Source organism: Hakea prostrata, chromosome 7 (assembly GCF_041222555.1).
Source record: "Hakea prostrata isolate BN-2017 chromosome 7, UWA_Hpros_2, whole genome shotgun sequence".
Taxonomy (NCBI): Eukaryota; Viridiplantae; Streptophyta; class Magnoliopsida; order Proteales; family Proteaceae; genus Hakea; species Hakea prostrata.
In genome coordinates this window covers 27,026,967-27,049,355 of record NC_142606.1, presented here as the reverse complement: position 1 = coordinate 27,049,355, position 22,389 = coordinate 27,026,967, and the positions used below count along the sequence as shown (strand labels likewise).

The window sequence follows — 22,389 nt, the reverse complement described above, 5'->3', positions numbered from 1 at the left end:
ATGGCTGGCTAAACGTTCTAACATTTGATCAATGAAAGGCAAAGGAAAATGATCCTTATGAGATGCTACATTAAGCTTCCGGTAATCAATACAAACACGCCAACCAGTTTGAATATGAGTTGGGATGTGTGAAATCCAGCCCAAACCTAGCAAGGACACCCTATCTATTTTGGGTGAAGAAAGGTTAGTTTAATGTTACATCTTGAAGTTGGACCTTGATTTCAGTGTTCTATCTCCTTCTTCTCTCTTTTCTTCTTCTTACTGTTCTATCTTGATGTTTTGATTGTGGAGAAGGTGTTACACTACTATAACTACCTATTCTCTAATCTCCTTATGTCTTAGAGTGAACTCCCAATCACTCTATGCATTCCTTGAAACCACATGGTGAATCTCCTCAATTCTTCATTGATTTTGATTGAATTTTGGACAGCATGACCATTCTACTGTAGCTTCTATTCTAATTAATGTTTATCATGCTTGATCTTAGCCTTTGCTGCTGTTCCAATGCATTTCATCTCCTTGAATCAATTCCCCTTTCTTTCTAGCCATTTTAGCCTTCTATGTTGACCATTGATATAAGCATTCTAGTAAGTTTCTATTTTTGATTCCTCTCATTCTAGGATTAGTATTCTTTTGATTTTCTATTTAGTTATTCTTTCCTCTAATATGTTCTTGATATTCCATTAGAGAGAAGCCTTGTTCTCTCTAATTCTTCCCTTGAATCCATGGTGAGTTTGCTATGAGAACCATGTTGTTTCCAATTTAGAAACTCATGTTCCAAATTATAAAGTACTGATTTTTGGACCATGGATGATGCCCAATTCATGCTAGATAGTCTTATTAGGTTTGTGTGAAGTTCCCTTTCGAATTTCGGATCAATCGGACTTCAAACGAAGAAGTTATGACCAAAACAGTGCAATCTGTACCTTGCTGTCTCCATTGGTCGACGGGGCCAGTGGACCAATCCAATCGACCAATGAGATCTGTTTTCCGGATTTAGGTCTTTCTTGCTCTATTTAAGTCCAATCTCGGGATTAGTTCGTCTCCTCTGCCTCCTAAGCCTCTGGAACGAGTTAGAACTCCATTCTAATCAATTTCCTTGCATCCTTGGTTGATCTCTCGCAAGAACTCAAGTAATCTTCTTCCTCTTGCATCAAAGGTATGTCTACACTCTCTTCTTCTTCTCCATCTCTGTTTTTCTTTCCTTTTTGGGCTGAGACAGTAGAGAAGATGCTGCATTCTCTGTTGCAAACATCTCTCTACTCATCCCTCATGATCTTCCTAAGGACTAATGGCTAATGCAATGTTCTTAATCATGATCATTGCAAGCTTTTGAAGGAATCATGATCTAAATCATGATCTTGTCTTTGTTCATCTTTTGATTCAAATTCTGATCTTCTTAGATCTGTTTTATTGATCATATTAGTAGTCAATCGCTGTGTTTTCTTTACAAGAGTTGTAACCTATCAATCTCTAGTTCTTTCTTCTTGATCATACCATGCTTTCTCCAAGAACCATGACTGATACATTTATGGTAAGTTTTGTTTCCTTATTTAGATTCATGTTCTTCAGTCTTAGATATATTTTTCTTGAAAATCTATGCATGCTTTTCATGATTTCTTTATCACAACCTATGATCCATCATCCTATCGTTCTTGTCCATGATTTTTACTATAAATTCTTCAAGAACCATGATTGATCTAATTACGGTAACTTTTGTTTCCTAATTTGTAACTTGAAGACTTGATTTGATTAGTGTTTTGAAGTCCTCTATATACTAGGATACTTTCATAGTAGTTTCCCCTCTGTTTGGTACCCTTTTTGAACCACCAAATTCGGTTCTATATTCTACAAACTCTGATTTCTCTATTGGTCGACTCATTGGTCGACTGAGACAGTAGACCAATCCAATCGACCAATGAGTACAGCAACTCCAGATTTGGTTTGTTTTGGATGTTTTGATATCTTTCCTTCTAGGTTTCTTTCCTAATATGATATATATACTTGTTTAGGACCTTCTTGCCAAGTTTGGGAAGATTCTCCTTGATCCTTGGAGATTCTCTTCAAGTTATATAAGGTAAGGATGGTTACTTCTATAATAGCATAGATTGTGTGATTTTAGTTTCTATATTAGAATCTTTTGGATTTGTTACCATAATTACATTCTTTTATGAATATATTACTGCTGCACTTACTTTAATTACGGTAGCATTATTTACTTGCTTTCTTTAGTTTATGAAAGTCTTTATTTGTCAACTGTATATGAGATGAATCTTATTATGGTATATTTTCTATATACTGTAAATGTGTATGATATGATTGATTTGTGATTGTGATTGATTAAGTATGGTTCGGGAAGGAGAGGTGTCCTTTTGACACTTCTCTCCTTGGACATCGAAGGGAATAGTATGGGATATTCTCCGAAGATGCCCATTGACACCTTCTTGAACTATTGATTTTCATACCTAGGGCTGTCTAGCAGTGTTGGCTAGGAATAACCCGTTATATCAGACCCAATTCGGAAGGGTATTGAGACCGAACGACCCGTGGTAGCAATGGGGATTCATGGGCGCTCAAGACCGGTAACCAACCCGTGAGAGGACAGGAATCACATTGTGGGGGCCATTTATTGGAGGGTTGCATATGGATAGACTTGGGCTCACGGGCGCTTAAGACCGGTAACCAACCCCTAAGAGGACGTGAGAGCTTCCTGTTTACCATATGTGGATAACCAATAGGGTTGATGAGTCCGTAGTCAGGGACTATGAGGACTCTAGTGTGAAGGATACCGGAAAGGATCGTCAGGGACGAGGAATGGACATATCTAGATCTGACTTGATGTAACTAAGTAGAAGACTTGCATTTGGCTAGGCTTTACCCTGACATGCGCCGGTACTTAGACCAATGGTGATGTGAGAGAGTGGTGACCTATACCCCCAGCCATGGAATGTCCCGAGGGATGCCGGACCCATTACCAACTGATGATGAGTGAATGAGAGTTTCCTAAAGAAGTACGGTGCTATGACTTAAAGCATGTCTGCCAATAGAGACCAGCATACATAGAGTTAGATTCATACATTCATTGTTTGTCTCATACCATATTGCATTTATGTTTGTTCTGAAATCCTGCCATTTATGTTATTATGGATTTAACTGCCTTACTGGGTTTCTTTCGAAACTCACTCCTTTTGTACCATATCTTTTGTTAGACTTCTCTGCAGGTTTGAAATATGATGACGGTCCATATAAGGAAGGGCAAGGTGAAGAAGATGAAGACTGAAGATGAAGAAGAGCAGACTGAAGATGTGGATTAGATTTCTTTTGTTTCTTCTAGACTTATCTTTTACTTTACTTGTATTAGCTTAGAGCTTTACTTAGATTTCGATCTACCTTCCGCATATGTTGTGGAGTATATTTCCGCTATACTCTACAGTTGTCTTTTGATTTGGTATCATGTTTTCGCACTCTGATATTCTTAGTGATTCTTTTGAGATCTTTTCTTGAATTTTATTATTAACTTATTAGAATACAATGATTTGTTCTTGCTTTTGATTTGTTATTGTGCTAAATGGATATGATCGTTCCTAAACTTGATCTTTAGGGCTGTGGATCACACTTTCGGGTATTGCAGTTAGGGTACCGGCTGGGAGGATGTGACAGGATGAGCTCATTGGTAGTAGATGTAACTATTGTGACTCTGGACTTCTTAGGAACAACTTGGACTGGGCTTACCCACTGGCTATCTGATATGGGATAGATAATCCCATTATCCATGCATTTCAACACTTCTTTGTGAATGGCTTTTTTCATCACAGGATTAGCCCTTCTTTGGGGCTCCCTAGAGGGTTCTGATCCATCAATCAAATTATATGATGTTGAACATGGAGGGATTAATTCCTTTAATGTCGGCCGTTTGCCAACCTATGGCTTCTTGATTGTCTTTAAGCAAACTAAGAAGCTCATCCTCTTGGTCTTTGGTAAGATCAGAGGTAATGATTACAGGAAGAGTTTCCTTGGGGCCTAGAAAAGCATACCGAAGAATCGAAGGCAAAGGTTTCAATTCGAGTTGGGGGGCCTCAACCACAGATGGGACAGGAAGATTTCTAGACAACTTACCAAGTGGTTCATTAAATTGTTGCAAGCTCATCATATCAGAAAAAAAATCACTCCCTATATCCTCTAGTTCTTCCAAAGAAGTGTAAAAATCATCCTCAAAACCTTTTTCAATGGAGAAATGAATATCATTAGAAATGCTTTGCAATATACTAATATTCTCAGAAAAGTTTGGTTGTTTCCCCAACCTAAAGACATTGAACTCAATGGATGTACTCCTAAATGATAACCTCAAAAGACCATTTCGACAATGAATAAGGGCATTGCTTGTAGCTAAAAACGGTCTCCCTAATATCACAGGAATTTGGTCCTTAAGATTTGTAACTGGATGTGTGTCTAAGACAATGAAATCAACAGGAAAAACAAATTCTCTTACTCGAATTAACACATCTTCAATTATTCCATTGGGTATTTTAACAGATCTATCAGCCAACTGGAGAGTAACCGAGGTTGGTTTGAGTTCCCCAAGACCCAATTGTTTATAAACAGTATATGGAAATAAATTAACACTAGCACCCAGGTCTAGTAAAGCATGCTCTATTGTTTTATCACCAATAACACATGCAATTGTTGGACTTCCTGGATCTCTATACTTAATTGGGACTTGTTCTGAGATGATTGATCTCATGTTTTTTGTTAAAAAGGCCTTCTTTGGGACATTCGTGGTTCTCTTTTGAGTACACAAGTCTTTAAAAACCATAGCATAAAATGGGACTTGAGAAATAGCATCTAAAGTGGAATGTTGATACTCACATTTTTTAAAACTTCTAAATTTTGTCAACATTTTCATTCCTTTTGTTACTTGCTAATCGGCTAGGAATGGGGCCTTAGGTACATAAGATCTCTCATTCGAAGTTTGTTCTTTTCTCAAGGTTTCAGATAATGATTCATCAAACTTAGGTATCTCTAAAGTAATTGGTTCCTCCTCAACTTCTAAGGGTTCTTCAAACAAACCCTCATTAAGAGATACTTGAACATTCTCCGCATCATGATGGCCACTAATTTTGCTCTGGTCAGTAATAGGAGATTCACATATTAAATACCCTTTTCCACTTCTCAGTGCATACATAGAAGTAATTGGCTTTAAAGAAGAAGAGGTGGTTTCAACTTGGTTGACTTGATTTGGTGACCCTTGTTGAATCTGAGTCCTAGGATTTAACTCAAGCTAGCTAGGCATTTTTCCTTTTTCTCGCTCAGACAAAGCACTTGCTAGAGTGGAAATTTGTTTTTTCATATTATGCAAAGAAGTCATGAAGGTGCTGGAAATTACTTTCATATTCTTCTCTAAGGTAGAAAGATGAGAAAACTCTGGATTATTACCTCTATTGAAACCAGGTGGTGATTGATTTTGTGCAATATGAGGCATACGAGGCACAATAGGTGGATTGTCAGGCTTAGCTAAATTGGCATTCTGAAATTAGGGGCTTGAGGGAACTAGAAATTTTGATTATGAGAAAATTGTGCACTTTGGTTTTTAGGGGCACCAAAGTGATTTTGTGTGGAATAATTGCTTAATCTATTTTGGTTTTACCCTTGAGACCATGAAAAGTTAGGATGATTCTTCCACCCAGGATTGTACGTGTTACTGTACGGGTTTGGAAACATCGCACTGACATTTTCATGTTGGCCTCCAGAATAGTTTGGGCATTCCTCAATTACATGTGTAGGAGATTGACACCATGCACACATAGCAATAGATTTGTCAATAAAATGTGCTTGACTAGGTGGTGGTGGTGTAACTTTAACTACCAAAGTCTCTAACTTTTTCAAAAGATTATCTATTTGTGATTCTTTATGAACTTGGCTATCAACAAAAAATCCCCTACTAGTCCTTTCAAATTCTTGGGTTGACTCCCATTCCCTAGTTCTATCTGCTAGGTCTAAGGGAAATTCCCAAGCTTCGAAATCATCAGTGAACGATGTAAATCCTGTGGGGCACATAGATTCTAAATATTGCTTTGTTTGATAATCGATACCCTCATAAATTATTTGGCATAAATGCCATAATTCTATACCATGGTGAGGGCATTCTTGGAGAAGGCTTTAAAACCTCTCCATTACCTTAGCAAAGGACTCATTGGGTTTTTGACGAAATTGAAGAATATCATTTCTTATTTTATTCGTCTTAGAGAAAGGAAATAATTTCTTCAAGAATAGGACAATAAATTGTTCCCATGTGGTAATGCTATCCTAGGTATATAAAGCCACTTTTTGGCTTGGTCCTTTAATGCAAATGTAATAAACCATAGTCTTACAGCATCATCAGTGAGTTGTTGTACCTTCATAAGGACACAAACATCCTCAAACACCCTAAGGAACAAATATGCATCTTGATCAAGTAACCCATGAAATTGGGGTAACATAGACAGGTAATGAGATTTAAGTTCAAAATTATTACCTCTCACATCAAGTAAACGTATATAGGAGGGTTGTGCAGATCGAGTTGGATAAAATCTATTTCTAAGACTCTTAGGTGGAGGTAGGTCTTCCATGGGCAAGGTAGACACTCGGACAATTCGATTTGTGGAATCACAAGTCCAAATACACATGCACTAACCACCTAATGCAATTAAAGGCTCTTATGGGAGAATGAAAATTTTTAATATATATATATATATATATATATATATATATTAAATAAAGTAACTAAACAAGAAAAGAAAATAATAAAAACAAAAGGAAAAGTAGTGAATTTCCCCACTACAAAGATTGAAACAATGATTCCAAAGTTGTAAGGTTGCCGTATAGCTGAGCGTTGTATAGGTTTGACAGCAAGGTAATCCGTATATTCTTCGGAGCCACCTATAATCGAATCCTATGGATTTTGTAGTAGAGTGGGGACTACTATACGTTTTTGTTTTTACTCAAATTAAGAGTAATATCTTTGATTTTTTTTTTTAAATTTTTTTCACTTCGATTTACCTAAGAATGAGAAAAATTAAGTGGATTAATACCTCCCCGGCAACAGCGCCAAAAACTTGTTTGTGAAATTAAAAGTAACCGCAAGCACACGATATTGTGTAGCTAACGGGTCGATCTCAAGGAGATATGCAACTTTAGAATTAACTTCTTAATGATAATGCGAGAGTGCAATGATTAAAATTTGTTAATTACATAATTAAACTAAACGAACGGTCCTAATCCATACATCTAATGCAATCAAATTGAAAAGAAAATTAAAGCAAACATAATCAACACATAATTAATAAAGGCAGAAAAAATGTGAATAATAAATAAATAAAAATAAAAGGGAAGTGATCCGAGTGTCAGCTCTGGATCTAGGGAAGGGGATTATAATTATAATGACTTTGACCATGGACCCTTTGCCGTAGCTTACAGTCCACCGATCGGGGGAACAGATATTAGAGAAAAAGAAATTGCAAAAAAGAAATAATTAAAGCAATAAAATGAAAGGGAAACCTTAACCAAAGAGAGGCACGACTGTAGGCATATTTGATCAAGGACCCAGGGGAAGGGAGAACAATAAATAAATGTTGAAAGTAAATTGCAGAAAGTAAATAACATAGTAATAAAAGGAAAGGGAAACCTTAACCAAAGAGAGGCACGACTGTAGGCATCTCTGATCAAGGACCCAGGGGAAGGGAGAACAATAAATAAATGTTGAAAGTAAATCCTAAATTAAGAATATGGAGGGGTAGATAGAAGTGGGAATGGAGGGAGGAGAGAAGATTATTGAAGAAGGTTACTTACTTGTGAATTGAACAAACGATTCGAATCTCAACCAACCCTAACAACAAGATCTAGATCTAGAATGATCTAGATCTGCAATTGCTAGACCTAGAAAAAAATGAATCTTAAAACTTGAAACTTGAACTTGAATTGCATTACATAGAAAAATTAAACCTAAACATTCAATCTAGAAATTTAAATCTCACAAATGCAAGCAAAGAAAACTAGAGAAAGCCTAAATAAACTGAAGAGAGAAGAAATAATGCTTCTACTAAGCTCTAAAACACGTTCTCCTTTGATGGAGTATGCTCTCCTTTTATAGAATTTACATGAGATATGAATCTTCACAGAATTTGAATCAAACTCCGGGTTCCTATTTGACTCAGCCAATTATGGTTTTGACGTACCAATCGGACCGACTTAAAGAGATCAGATGCATAATTCCACCGTGGATTTGAGGTTTAGGAAGTCGTGAAGCTCTCCTCCAAAAATCAGCACGATCGGACACCGGATGACCGTTCAATGAAGGGCTTGACCGAAACTGGACAGAGACATTCAAAAACGGGATTTTTGCCTCTTCCTTCTGTAAATATAATTCTTTTTCCTCTTTTTCCTCTTTTTCCTCTTTTTCTTTCTTTAATCAAATCCCAAATAGGAAATAAGATATTGAAGTATGCAAGGACTCTTTTCTCCATTTGGACTCTCTCAATAATATCTCTGTAGATTTGATTGATAATTTATAATCCTAGCCGTAGATCAAATTTGCCTTATTTATCTCTTCAATATTTCGGAGTTGGCCCATAATCACATCTCTAGCCCCATCATGCTCCAGATCAGCCCCATTTTCGCATTTGAGAATTTGAATGGACCTTTTGACGTGTAAAATTGCATGATTCATACCCAAAACTCCAAATATTTGCTTAAATCTTGAAAAGTCCTAAAATCTGCAAAAACAACATAAAACCCAAGGTAGCTCTACTCTAAGTGTGTAAAATGCATGCTTTATGCCCTAAGATTTCACACTTAAATGTGCTCATCAAGGAGGATGAAGAAGTGTTCACTCCTTTGAACAAGTCACGATCTGCAGTTTTGATGCAGATTTGAGACTCTGAAGATTCAGCGTTGTTGAAAACCCCTAGAAAGCTACACACACGCCCTCAAAATAGGGCTTACATGACAAAATACTGCCAATACCACAAAGATATAGGGCATCATACTAATGACTGCCACATGTTGAAGGTGGAAATTGAGAAGTTGGTCACTAGGGGGCACTTAAATCAGCATGTGAAGGCAACTCACAGTGGTGAGGCCTCACCTCCGCCGAGAAGGCGTAGTAGGACTCCTCGACATGATAGGACTAAGTCAAGAGGGAAAGCTCCAATGGCACCTAGGGACAAGGACCTTTCTAGAATAAACACAATATTCTGAAGGCCTACTCTCGAGTCATTGAGGCAAATAAAGCAAGGAACACGTATCATAGGCGTTGTTGAGCCCTTTGCACTGACACGCTTTGTTTAAAGTGAGCCAATCACTTTTGCCGAGAGGGAGCTCAATGATGTCTATACCCCTCACGAGGATGCCATTGTGATCAAGGTTAGGTTGGCTAACCACCTGATATATAGAGTCTTTGTTGATACTGGATCATCAGCATACATTTTATCTCTGGATGCTTTTCGCTTGTTTAAGATTGACCAAGAGGCATTCCAACCAACTGCAGCCTTGATGTATGGCTTCCCGAGAAGTTCCACCACTGTAAAAGGAAGTACATGACGACAGAGATGAGAGTTTGATGCAACGAGGATAACCGGTTGAGAAGTTGCAAAAGGTTCCTTTGAGCCTTAATCATCTGAAAAGAGAGACCAACATTGGTTCAGAACAACCAAAAAGCTTCAAACAGGAGCTAACCACCTTTCTAGCCAAGAATGCAGATGTCTTTGCGTTGTCAGTTGAAGATATGCCTGGGATTGATTGTAATGTTGCTGAGCATAGTCGTTGGATTAGCAAAGGAGCTACAGATGTAGTTCAAAGAAGGAGAAATTCCTCCATTGAGAAGCAACATGCTATTCAGCTGGAAGTCGAGAAGCTAGCAAAGTCTAGATTCATCTATCCAATTGAGTGTCCTAAGTGGTTGACGAATGTGGTAATGGTAAAGAAAACCAATGGAAAGTGGAGAATATGTACAAACTACACAGATCTCAACAAAGCTTGTCCAAAAGATTGCTACCCCCTGCCTCGCATTGACCTCTTAATTGATGCAACAACAAGCCATGAAGTGCTAAGTTTCATGTATGCCTGCTCTGTATACAATCAAATCATGATGAAGCCAGAAGACGAGATCCATACAACATTTATGACTAATCAGGAAAGCTACTATTATAGAGTCATGCCATTTGGTTTGAAAAATGCTGGAGCCACTTATCAGCGTGCTGTCAACAAGATCTTCGCCAAGTAGATTGGGCACAACATGGAAGTCTATGTAGACGACATGTTGGTCAAAAATATTCAGCAGAAAGACCACTTCAATGACTTGTCAAAGGTATTCAATGTCCTCTGAGAACACAAGATGTGCTTGAACCCCGAGAATTGTGCTTTTGGAGTCTTATCCAGGGAAGTTCCTAGGCTTATGGTTTCACAAAGAGGTATTGAAGAAAATCCCGAAAAGATCAAGGCCATCATGGATATGCAGCCACCTCACACCATAAAGGAAATCCAGTGCTTGACAGGAAGAGTTGCTGCTTTAAGTCGCTTCTTAGCAAAATATGGGGAGCACTGCCAGCCTTTCTTCACAGCACTAAAAGCTCTCAATGCCAGAGAGCCTTTGAGGAACTAAAGCTCAAATTAAGCTCTTCAACCATTCTTGTCTGTCCAACTCTTGGAAAGGGACTTTATATGTATCTTGCCACATCTTCTAAGACCGTAAGTTCAGTATTAATTCAAGAAGAAAAAGGCATCCAAAATCCTGTTTATTACGTCTCTCATGTTCTTTTAGATGCTGAGACTGGATATCCTGAGATAGAGAAGCTTGCCTTAGTAGTGATAGTATCCATCTGGAAACTAAGGCCTTACTTCCAAGCTCATCCAGTAATAATTCTCACCAATGCTCCCTTAAAAAATATCCTTCATCGCCTAGACTTAGCAGGAAGAATGGTCACTTGGGAAATTGAGCTGAGTGAACATCAGGTTGACTTCCAACCAAGGACTGCTATAAAGGGACAGGCACTGGCGGACTTCGTGGTCAAATCTACCACTGGATGGAGTACTGGAGAAGAGCAAGAGTGTGAAACCCAGCACAAACCTAGCTAGGACATCCTATTTGTTTTGAGTGAAGAAAGGCTTGTTTGTGTTTGACCTTGAAGTGGGACCCAAAGTTCAGCTTAGATATGTTTAGAAGACCCTAGAAAGTCAAGCCAAGCCTCTCCCTTAGTGTTGATCCTGGTGTTTGACCCGAAACCCTTGGATATTGTTGATGGTGCTCCATACTTGGAAGCATTGTCACTGTTAGTCTTGAATCTGCAACCTAAAGAAGGAGAGCTTAGTTGGTGGACCTAATGCACTCCCGAACATGATTCGAAGGTACTCCTCTGATCTAGACTTGTAGGAAAAACCCACCTCAATTTGAGTTATTCTAGCCCTCCAATTCCCTCCCCCAAGTTACTGTCACTACTTGGTCGATTGGCTTGGTCAACTGAGCCAGTCAACCAACCCAGTCGACCAAAGGAATTATAAGCCCGAGAAAATCTGGTTTTTTGGTCATTTTGGGTTCTATTTATGTGGAACTTTGTGGTTTTCACCCCATTCAACTGTTGGGACTCTCTTGGAACGTGGAGAGAGCCTCTTAAGACCATTCCTTGGCTTTGGTGAAGGTCTCCTTCAAGAAGCATAGTCGCTCTTCTCAAATCTCTTCCCCAAGGTATGGATTTTCTCTCTCTTACTCTCTAATCTACTCTCACCTCTTCTCTTTATTGCTGTTGAGGCCATGACGATGGTGCTGCAACCTTGCAACCACCTCTTCATGTGTTTCCCCCTTTACATTTGCTTAAACTCCTCTCACCCAATTAATGCTATGCTCCCATTTGATTCTTATCATTGCATTACCATGATTTCCTTCCTAGCATCATGATTTTATCACCTAATCTGATTTCTATTGTATGCCAAGTCTGATTTTAGGTTAGTAATTGATCCTAATCTATTGTCCATCATTTCATTACTTGAATTCCCTAATGTTCCTTGCATTTACATTTGATTTCAATTGATGCTATGATTCTTGTCTTTAGAACTTAGGGTTTCAAATTGGGGGTTTTCAATTGGGCCATTGGATTAGGCTAATTCTTGTTATGTAGTGTTCTTATACTGTTACAATGAATCCCTCCAAGTTTCGGATCGATCCGAGCCCCGGAAGATAGATTTCAGGCCAAAAAGCACTATTCAGCCCCGACATTGTTCACTTGGTCGACTGTTTGGACGATTGGGTCATTCGACCAAGTCAGTCAGCCAAGCAGTTGCTAAATTGTGTACTTTGCCGATTTGATTCGTTCGACCTCCGATTTTCCCGATTTCTTTTCTAATCTTTCATTTATGTTTGTCTAGGGTCTTAATACCATCTTTGGATCATTCTTTTGTGACCTTTGGATTATCATCATCGTGGCTTAAGGTAAGGACGGTTATACCCATATGACATAGACTATGTGATTGTTACACTGATGTTGGCAACTTAGTAGGCTCAGCTTATTAGTTGTACTTAGACATCATATGACTATTGTAGTTACCCTATGACAATAGCACCTTGTTTATTTACTTTTATTATCATGTCTATTCATTCTTGTTATTTACTTATGCATTTGATCATGTGATGTTAGGACGTATCTTTCAATATGATGATGTATCATGTGTGTATGATATGATGAACTGAGAATGTGATTGGATAAGTATGATTTGGGATTGGGGAATGTCCTTTTGAGATTTCTATCCTTGGACATCAGAGGGAATAGTATGGGATGTTCTCTGAAGATGCCCATCGACGCTTTCCCGAATTATTGGATGACATACATAGGACTTATCTAGATGTGTTGGTTAGGACATCCCCATTGTATCAAACTTGAATCGGAAGGGCATTGAAACCAAACGACCCGTGGTAGTAGTATGGTTTGATGGGCGCTCAAGACCGGTAACCACCCCGTGAGAGGACATAAATCATACTACGGATACCGAAAGGGGCCATTTATTGGTAGGGTTGCAAATAGCTAGACTTGGGCTCATGGGCACTCAAGACCGGTAACCAACCCGTGAGAGGACGTGAGAGCTTCCCGTATACTATTTGTAGATGACCAATAGGGTTGATGTGTAAAACCCAGCCCTAACCTTGACCCGGAAACCTTGTTATTTGTAGGTCCGATGACCCGAAGTAAAGTAAGAAGTCAGCTTTGGGCCATCCCAGTAGAAGACTTGGTGTCTGGCTTTGAATCCATGAAAGTTGATGATGAGGTTCTATTTATGGAAACTGAATCCTGATGAAGATCTAATTAGTTGATGGACTTGGAGTGTTCTCTATCTTGGTTTGAAGGCATTTCTACCTATTAGGTAAGTCACTTGACTTGTGTGTAAAACCCCTTTTGAATTGGATTTGATCTGGACCTTCAATTCCCTGTTTTGGTCTTGCTGTCAGCATTGGTCGACTGATTGGTCGATGGGCACAGATCGACCAATCCACTCGACCAATGAGTGCTGTCTTTGGCAATTAGGTTTTTCTTGCTCTATTTAAGTCCAATCTCGAGTCCACTTCGTATTTGCTGCCTCCAAACTCTCCGGAACGAACCAAAGACCTCTGCAAGTCATCTCTCTTGCATCCTTGGTGTTTTCTTGACGGATCTTCGTCGAAACTCTTCTTTTTGCATCAAAAGGTATGTCTACTCTCTCTTCTTCTCCTCCATCTTTGTTTTTCTTTCCTTTTTGAGTTGAGACAGTAGAAGAGATGTTGCATTCTCTGTTGCAAACATCTCTCGAACATGTTCTCATGATCATCCTAAGGATTTGAGGCTAGAACAATGATCTTAACCATGATCATTGCAAGCTTTTGAAGGAATCATGATCAAACCATGATCTAATCTCTCGTTAAACTTCTAATCTGAATTCGATCTCTTTGGATCTTCTATGTTGGTCATGTTAGTAGTTAATTACTGTGTTTTCTTCCCATGATCCATAATCTATAGATTTCTAGTTGTTCTCTTCTACCATACTATGTGTTCTTCATGATGCATGGTAGTTACATATATGGTAGGTTTTATTTCCTTATTTAGATTTATACTTCTAAGCCTTATTCCATGAAGATCTATGTATGTTTTCATGATACCATTACCGAAAGCAATGATCCATCCTCCTATTGTTCTTGTCTTTGTTTTCTATTTCAAATTCATCAAGATCCATGGTTGAGTTAATTATGGTAACTTTTTGTTTCCTAATTTGGATCTTGATACCTTGATTGGATTAGTGTTTTGAGGTCCCCTATTTGTTAGAATACTACTGATGTAGTCTACCCCTTGATTAGTACCCTTTTGAACCACCAAATTCGGATTTCATATCTTAAAATTCTGATTTTATAGGCTATCGTCTGCATTGGTCGACTGATTGGTCGACTGGACCACTCGACCAACCCACTCGACCAACCCACTCGACCAATGAGTACAGCAACTCTCCAGATTTGGTGCTGCTTCGGATGTTTTGATATCTTTTCCGTTAGGGATCTTTCCTAATATGTTGTATATACTTGTTTAGGACCTTCTTCTCAAGTTTGCCAAGATCTTACTTGATTTCTTAGGATTCCTTTGCGGGTTATAAAAGGTAAGGATGGTTATTTCCATAATTACATAGATAGCATGAATCTAGTTTCTATATTTGAATATCATTGATATGATTCCTAAATTAGATTCTTACAATGATATACTACTGTTGCATAACTTTGATTACAGTAGCATTATTTATTCATGTTGAATTGATTCATGTATGATTTACTTACCAATTATATACAAGTGATTGTACTTATTGATTTCTTTCCATATATGAAGTTACCATATATGTGATGATATGAATTGATGCATGTGTATGCTTAAGTATGGTTTGGAAAGGAGAGGTGTCCTTTCGACACTTCTGTCCTTGGACTACTACGGGAATATTATGGGATGTTTCCGGAGATGCCCTCTGGACACCTTCCTAAACTGTTGGATGACATATCTAGGATTGTCTAGTAGTGTTTGGCTAGGATGTCCTGTTATGTCGACCCTAATCGGAGGGGGTATTGAGACCGAACGACCCGTGGTAGCAATGGGGATTCATGGGCGCTCAAGACCGGTAACCAACCCGTGAGAGGACGTGAGAGCTTCCCGTTTACCATATGTGGATGATCAATAGGGTTGATGAGTCCGTAGTCAGGGACTATGAGGACTCTAGTGTGAAGGATACCGGAAAGGATCGTCGGGGACGAGGAATGGAAGTATCTGGATCCGACTTGATGTAACTAAGTAGAAGACTTGCATTTGGCTAGGTTTTACCCCGACATGCGCCAATGACTTATACCAAATGGTTGTGAGAGAGTGTGTTGACTTAACCCCCTGCCATGGTTTGTCCCGAGGGATGAAGGACCCTTTACCAATCGGCTGCTCAAGACCGGTGAAATGATCCGTGAGAGAATCCAAGATATCTTAAATGGTTGAGGATGTGAGTGGACTTTCCTAAAGAAGTACGGTGCTATGACTTAAAGCATGTCTGCCAATAGAGACCAGCATACATAGAGTTAGATTCATTCATTCATTGCTTGTCTCATATCATATTGCATTTATGTTTGTTCCGGAATTCTGCCATTTATGTTATTATGGATTTTTAATCGCTTACTGAGTTTCTTTGAAACTCATTCCTTTATTGTACAATGTTGTTAGACTATCCTGCAGTCTTGAGTACTATGACGGTCCTTATGAAGAAGCGCAAGGCGAAGAGGCATATCTCCAGGAAGGTGATTGCGGTTACCACAATTACTCTGAAGATTCCGCGAGTGGTTATGCTCCAACGATGCTTAGTCCGACCATTGAGTGGAAGCGTCCTTGTGCTATTTATGAGATTTACTCTTACAAGGATGTTGTCTATAAAGTGGAGAACAATTTAGTTACCCAATGTACTTGTTACTGGGATTAGGTTTTGTCTAGTTTATTCTTTTAGAGCTACTTTTCCGCTGGTTGTAAAGTGGGATTTTTGCCTCGCTTTACTTATCTGTTTGATACTCTGATTATATTTAGTATTCTGATTCATTTATGATTCATTCTTTCTTTATTGGATCTATGATTTATCTTCCGCACTTTTATTATGATTGTTCATGATTATGTTATTGTTTATGTGGGAGGTTGATCACTCGATACCTGATCTTCGGGCTGTGGATCACACTCTCGGGTATGCCAGATAGGGTACCGGCTGGGAGGGCGTGACATGATGAGTCCGTATTCTGGGACTATGCTGACTCTAGTGTGAAGGATACCGGAAAGGATCACCTGGGGCGAGGAATGGATGTATCTGGATCTCACATGATATGACTAAGTAGATGACTTGCATTGGGCTAGGCTTCACCTTGACATGCGCCACTACTTAGATCAATGGTGATGTGAGAGCGTGGTGACTTAAACCCTAGCCATGGATTGTTTCGAGGGATGCATGACCCAATTCCCCAGGCTTGAGTGATGGAGACCTACCCAAAGAAGTATGGTGCTATGACTTAAAGCATGTCTACCATAGAGACTAGCATATGTAGAGTTAGAATCATACTTGCATCATGTGTTTCATATCATTTTGCATCATGTTATGATTTGTATCATATGGCTTATGTATTATGGAATCACCTGCCTTGCTGAGTTCTTTTGAACTCACTCCTTTTTGCAACATCTTTTGTTAGACTTTCCTGTAGGTACTACTACTGTTGACTACGATGGTCAACACTTTGAAGACCAAGTTCGCGACTCATACAATACTGGTTACCGCGACTATGTTGATGAAGGCTACCAGTATGAGATTGTTTCTTATCTGGAGCAGTTCGGCTTTTGCACTTGCATGCCAGCGATGGGATATCGTCCCATTTTATTTTGACCTTGTATTTGATTCATTAAGACTGTAGTTTAGTTTGTTCCCCTTTCACCTTGGGAACCGGTTGTAACCTTTACTTTTATTCGATCTACCTTCTGCTGTTGTTGTAGAATGGTTTTCCCTCTTCATTTCACACTTTGATTATTTATTCTATTGGTATCATTTCCGAACTCTGATGTTCTTTTATGATCCTTCTAAGATCCTTCTTGACTTTTATTATTAAATTACTTGAATACAAAGATTTGTTCTTGCTTTTGATTATATTATTGTGCTAACTGGATATGATCGTTCCTAAACTTGATCTTTTAGGTTGTGGATCACTCTTCCGAGTAATCCAGGTAGGGTATACCCTGGGTGGATTTTGCGGGATGTGACAAAGAGACAATCACTAAAACATGGACTCTCTTCGTTGGTGGAGCCAGCAATGCTACAGGAAGTGGAGCAGGCCTTGTGCTGCAAAGTTCCAATGGCTTTGGCATCAACTATGCCCTACACTTCACCTTCTCAGTAACAAATAATGTAGCAGAATATGAAGCATTACTAGCATGGCTCTGCTTGGTCAACTCTTTATGTGTCAAATGCCTTAGGATACATAGTGACTCACAGTTAATAGTAAGTCAAGTCAAAGGTGTATATGAGGCCAGAGAAGAGAAGATGGCACAATACTTTGCTAAACCAAATGGGTTAAAGGCCAACTTCACTCAGTGTGAGTTTATTCAAATTCCTAGGGAGGAGAATACGAATTCTGACATCCTAGCCAAGCTGGCCTCAGCTGGCATTGAAGATATAGAAGCCTTTGTTTACCAGGAAATCCATCACGAACCAAGTATTGATGCTTGGGAAATAATGGAGATTGAGGAATCAAAGCCTTCCTGGATGAATGAGTTAGTTGCTTACTTGAAATATGACCAACTTCCAGAGGACCAAGCCTATGCTCTCATCATTAAGAGAAGAGCATCAAAGTTTACTCTGATAGAAGGAACTTTACACAAGCAATCTGTGGAGGGGCCACTACTAAAATGTGTAGGCCTAACAGGCGCTTGGTACACTTTGGTAGAAGTTCATGAAGGGATCTGTGGAGCTCACATGGGTGCAAGGGTTCTGGCCTTCAAAATCCTAAGGCAGGGGATCTTTTGGCCAACCATGGTGAAGGATTCTCAAGATTAGGTTCGCTATTGCGAACCTTGCCAACTTTATTCTTCAGTACAAAGAGCCTCAGTTGTTCCCCTAGTCTCAATTCTAACCCCAATACCTTTTTCCAGCTGGGGAATGTATCTCTTAGGACCATTTCCACTTGCATCAGGGGGAAGAAAATTCTTGATAGTTGCCATTGACTACTTCACCAAGTGCATAGAAGCTGAAGCTGTGGCAACCATAAAAAAAGAAAATGGAAAAGTTCACTTTGAACAAAATCATCTACAAATTTGGCTTACAAAAAATACTGTTAACTGACAATAGAACTCAATTTGATAATCCTGTGTTCAAAGAATTTTGCCAGACTTATCATATTGACTTCAGAAGGGCTGTAGTGGCGTATCACCAATGCAATGGCCAAGTGGAGGATAGCAATTGTACCTTACTGGATGGCATCAAAAGGCATTTGGAGGAAAGTCACAAACAATGGGTAGAGGAGCTACCTCATGTCCTTTGGGCTTATAGGACTTCATCAAGAACGCCAACGATGGAAACTCCCTTCAAATTGTCCTATGGAACTGAGGCACTAGTCCCTGTAGAAGTGTTAGTAGGATCACAAAGGTGAACACACTTTGATAAAGCATCAAATGAAGAAGGGCTTTAGGCAAATTTGGAGTTCATTGATGAAGTCTGAGAAGTTGCTCTCTACCGAAATGTAACTTATCAGAAGAAAATGGCCAAGTATTACAACTCTAGAGTATGCAACAAGACTTTTCGGCAAGGAGATCTGGTCCTCTGACAAGTTGATGTCTCAGCTCCAAGAGAAAGGAATAAGTTATCTCCTAGATGGGAAGGCCCCTACCTTGTGGTGCGTGAGCTCCAGCCAGGAACTTACAAGCTCAAAGACATGGGGACTGACAGAGAACTTATTCATGCATGGAATGTTGTACATCTAAGGAGGTTCTACCAATAGATGAGACATGTCACTAGACAATAACTAAGTGTTTGCCTTTTGTGGTGTTACTCCTCATAAGGAGGGCATGTTCCTTGAGAACTCCTCCCGAGAGTCCATACTTAGTCATTTAATTGGTAATTTCTTGGGTCATTTGTGTGCACTTCTTGGGGAGAATACCTATGCTGAGAACTTTTCTCGAAGAACCAACACTTAGCCATTTTTTTAGTGAAGTTGGTTGAAGGATGTATTTTCAATCTAATGCTCCCGGAAGCCCATACTTAGCAAATTTTGTACATGCAAACCAAGAAGTGGTGAATCAAAGTATTGTTCATTGATGTTTGATCCAAGGTACCAAAAAAAAACAAACAAACAAAACAAAACAAAACAAAACAAAAAAAAAAAAACAAAAAAAAAAAAAAAAAAAAAAAAAAAAAAAAAAAAAAAAAGAAGAAGAAGAAGAAGAAGAAGAAGAAGAAAAAAAGGAAAGAGAAATTACAAAGTTTGATGATTGCAAAACAAAAAACAAGAGACACGTCATTTAGAAGCACCAGCAGCTGCATAGTCTTCAATGGTAACTATGGTGGTGCCATTAGGAATGACTTGCTGAGGAGGAACTTGATCAACAACTTCTTCAAGAGGAGGAGGGTCTCTGTTGATCTCTGGATGAGGAGTCCCAAGATCTGGAATCGCAGGCAAGACAAGAGGAGGAGCTTGATTTGGAAGAGACTTAGCTCCATCACTTGGTGGAGGAGCAGAAACTTCAGGAGGTGGAGCAAGTACTTCCTGTGAGGGCAACATCCAGCTAAACACTAGGATTTTCAACCTTTTACAGGTGTTAGCATTGAAGAGAGCTCCCTTATAGACCTTCTCCAAGGTGTCTTCAGGTAGCCTCACAACCATAAGTTTGAAGGCTTCATCCAGGCCCATCTCAAAGCCTGGAATAGCTGCCTCCAACACTTCCTGAAGTCCCTCATAGCCTCTTCCCAATGGACAACAGCTTTCTCATTCAGCCTCAGCACCTCCTCATCCATATTGTTCAGCTTAGCTTCCATGGCATGCTTCTCAGAATTTAGCTATATGCACAAAGCTAAGTGAGCATCCTTTTCTTTTTGAAGTGCAGCCAAGGAATTCTCCTGCTCCTTCACTTGGGTGGATAGCTTGAACTGCTCAGCATCCACCTTCAGCTTCTCTTGGAGGAGAGCTTCCCTAGCCTTTACTACCTCATTCTCTTTCCTCACAGCTTCATCTCTGCCACTCTTACAATAGTCGCAGTAGGTACTAAGCTTCTCATTTCTTTCTCTCAGGGACTCCATGTAACCTAATGAAACCCAATTTTAGTACTTAAAATCAGATTACGTAGAAAGTAAATTAAATCAGAAATTTGCTATTTGGATAACAACCAAATTAACTATTGAAGTAAATCCTATTGATCAAATATTCGGAAGAAAAAAGAACAATTGTAGGGAGGAACATAACCTGTTCAATATGCCCTTGGGGAAAGTAAAAGACCTTCTCCCCTGTGCAAGGAATAGAGATGCGGAGGGCAGCACATTTGTCCCACAATGCATCACGGAAGTTACTTGCTTCAGCTGAGGTGAAAATATGAAATTACTGCATATGAGAGAATCTAAAACCAAAAAATAATTGAAGCAGGAAAAGACAACGCCTTTTTCTCAAATTTCAAAAACAACATAAGCGTTCTTTATCCTTGAACCCAAAAACAAAACGAAACATAACCAACCAGAGAAAGAGAGTAATATAGAAGATCAACTGAACAATCAGAGAGACAGAACTTAATAAGATTGCAACATTAAATGTCATCATTGGAGGGGGGGGGGGAAGAGGATATGATCCCAATAAAAAAATAACATTGAAGTCACCTTGGTTAGTATCAGTGATATGGGATCGATCTCCTGACTGATGTAGGAGATGAAAGAAGGGCCTTCCAAGCTTCTTAGCTCTCTTGGACCAACACACACACACACAGAGTGATAATGATCACATATCTCACAGAACACTCAATATGGGACTTCCACCGTCGTCTGTACCTCTACCCTCACACCCAGGTCCCCCCTTTATACTTGAGGACTGCTACATCTCTTTCACTCTCACCTCATTCTTTCACTTTTATTTTCCGTTTATTAACAGTAACAGCAATCCATACTCTGTTAGTTCTACCGTTTATTGACGTCAATCCATATTCCGTTTGTTGCACCATTTATCACGGCAATCAACACCCCATTCATTGATAGCAATCCATCTTCGACGTTGTTAACAGCATCGTAACAATACAGACAGCAACTATCACGTCGTCAGTTATAACGCCGTCAAAGCATTTACGAATCATTTATTGTTTACTTTTTAGAACTATTCATATTTAATATTACTTTCCATTTTACAAAAGTTAATTAATTCACACCCATACAAATCTGAATAGATTTTCTATCCCTGAAGCTGTTACAATCGTTGCATATTCACTTGAAATTAATTCATTCACACACACCCATAAGAAATCTAAAAAGATTTTCTATCCCTAAAGCCATTACAACCATCGCATATTCCCTTGAAATTATTCATTCACATCCATTAGAAATCTAAATAGATTTTCTATCCCTAATGCCATAATGACCATTGCATATTCACTTTTCATTCATGCTAAGGGTGTCAATTTCTAAACCGAACTGTGCAAGCCCATTATGTCTGAAAATGGTGCATATTGGATAGGGTACAGGCTGAGGGATACAAAATTGTGTGATACCAGGCTAAACCATTAGTGGTCTGGTAGACTACACTAAATCAAACAAACCATTATAAATATGAAATTCAGCCCTAACCTTGACCGGGAAACCCTGTTGTTTGTAGGTCCGAAGAGTCGAAGTGAAGGAATAAGGCAATTATGGGCCATCTCAATAGAAGACATGGTGTTTGACCCCAAACCCATGGAGATTGATGATGGTGCTCCATACTTAGAAGCTTTGGCTGTGTTTGAGAAGAAACTACACCTTGATGAAGGAGAGCTTAGTTGATAGACCTAAAGCCTACTTGGACATGGTTTGAAGGCATTCCTCTATGTTAGGTGAGTCATTTGTTGAGTTGGGAGAAGCCCACTTGAATTTGAGGAAGTTTGGACCTTCAATTGCCTGTCTAAACCTTGTTGTCCTAGCCTGGTCAACTAGCCAGGCTGCTAGCTGTTGACAAAATTCGAGAATATCTTATGTTTAGGTCTTTTGGTGCTCTATGTAATAGAACTTTGTGTTTCTTAGCCTCTTTTGTTTCAAAAACCCTTAGAGAACGTGGGAAGCCTCTCCTTGGTATTGTTGAAGGACTCTTGCAAGATCTCAAGTTCTTCATCTCTTGTTCATTTTCAAGGTTAGGAATCTCTT

General features: G+C 39.1%; 1 protein-coding gene across 1 annotated transcript; it reads left to right on the top strand.

The window, feature by feature from the left end:
* The first annotated feature begins 17,571 nt into the window (after positions 1-17,571).
* On the top strand, positions 17,572-18,084 carry LOC149010833 (uncharacterized). The gene has a single exon (XM_089162480.1). It carries the CDS (start codon positions 17,572-17,574, stop codon positions 18,082-18,084), a length of 513 nt encoding a protein of 170 aa, XP_089018606.1.
* Positions 18,085-22,389: the final 4,305 nt, after the last annotated feature.

Coding starts and splice junctions, on each gene's coding strand:
- LOC149010833 (XM_089162480.1), top strand. CDS start 17,572: ATGGCACAATACTTTGCTAAACCAAATGGGTTAAAGGCCAACTTCACT.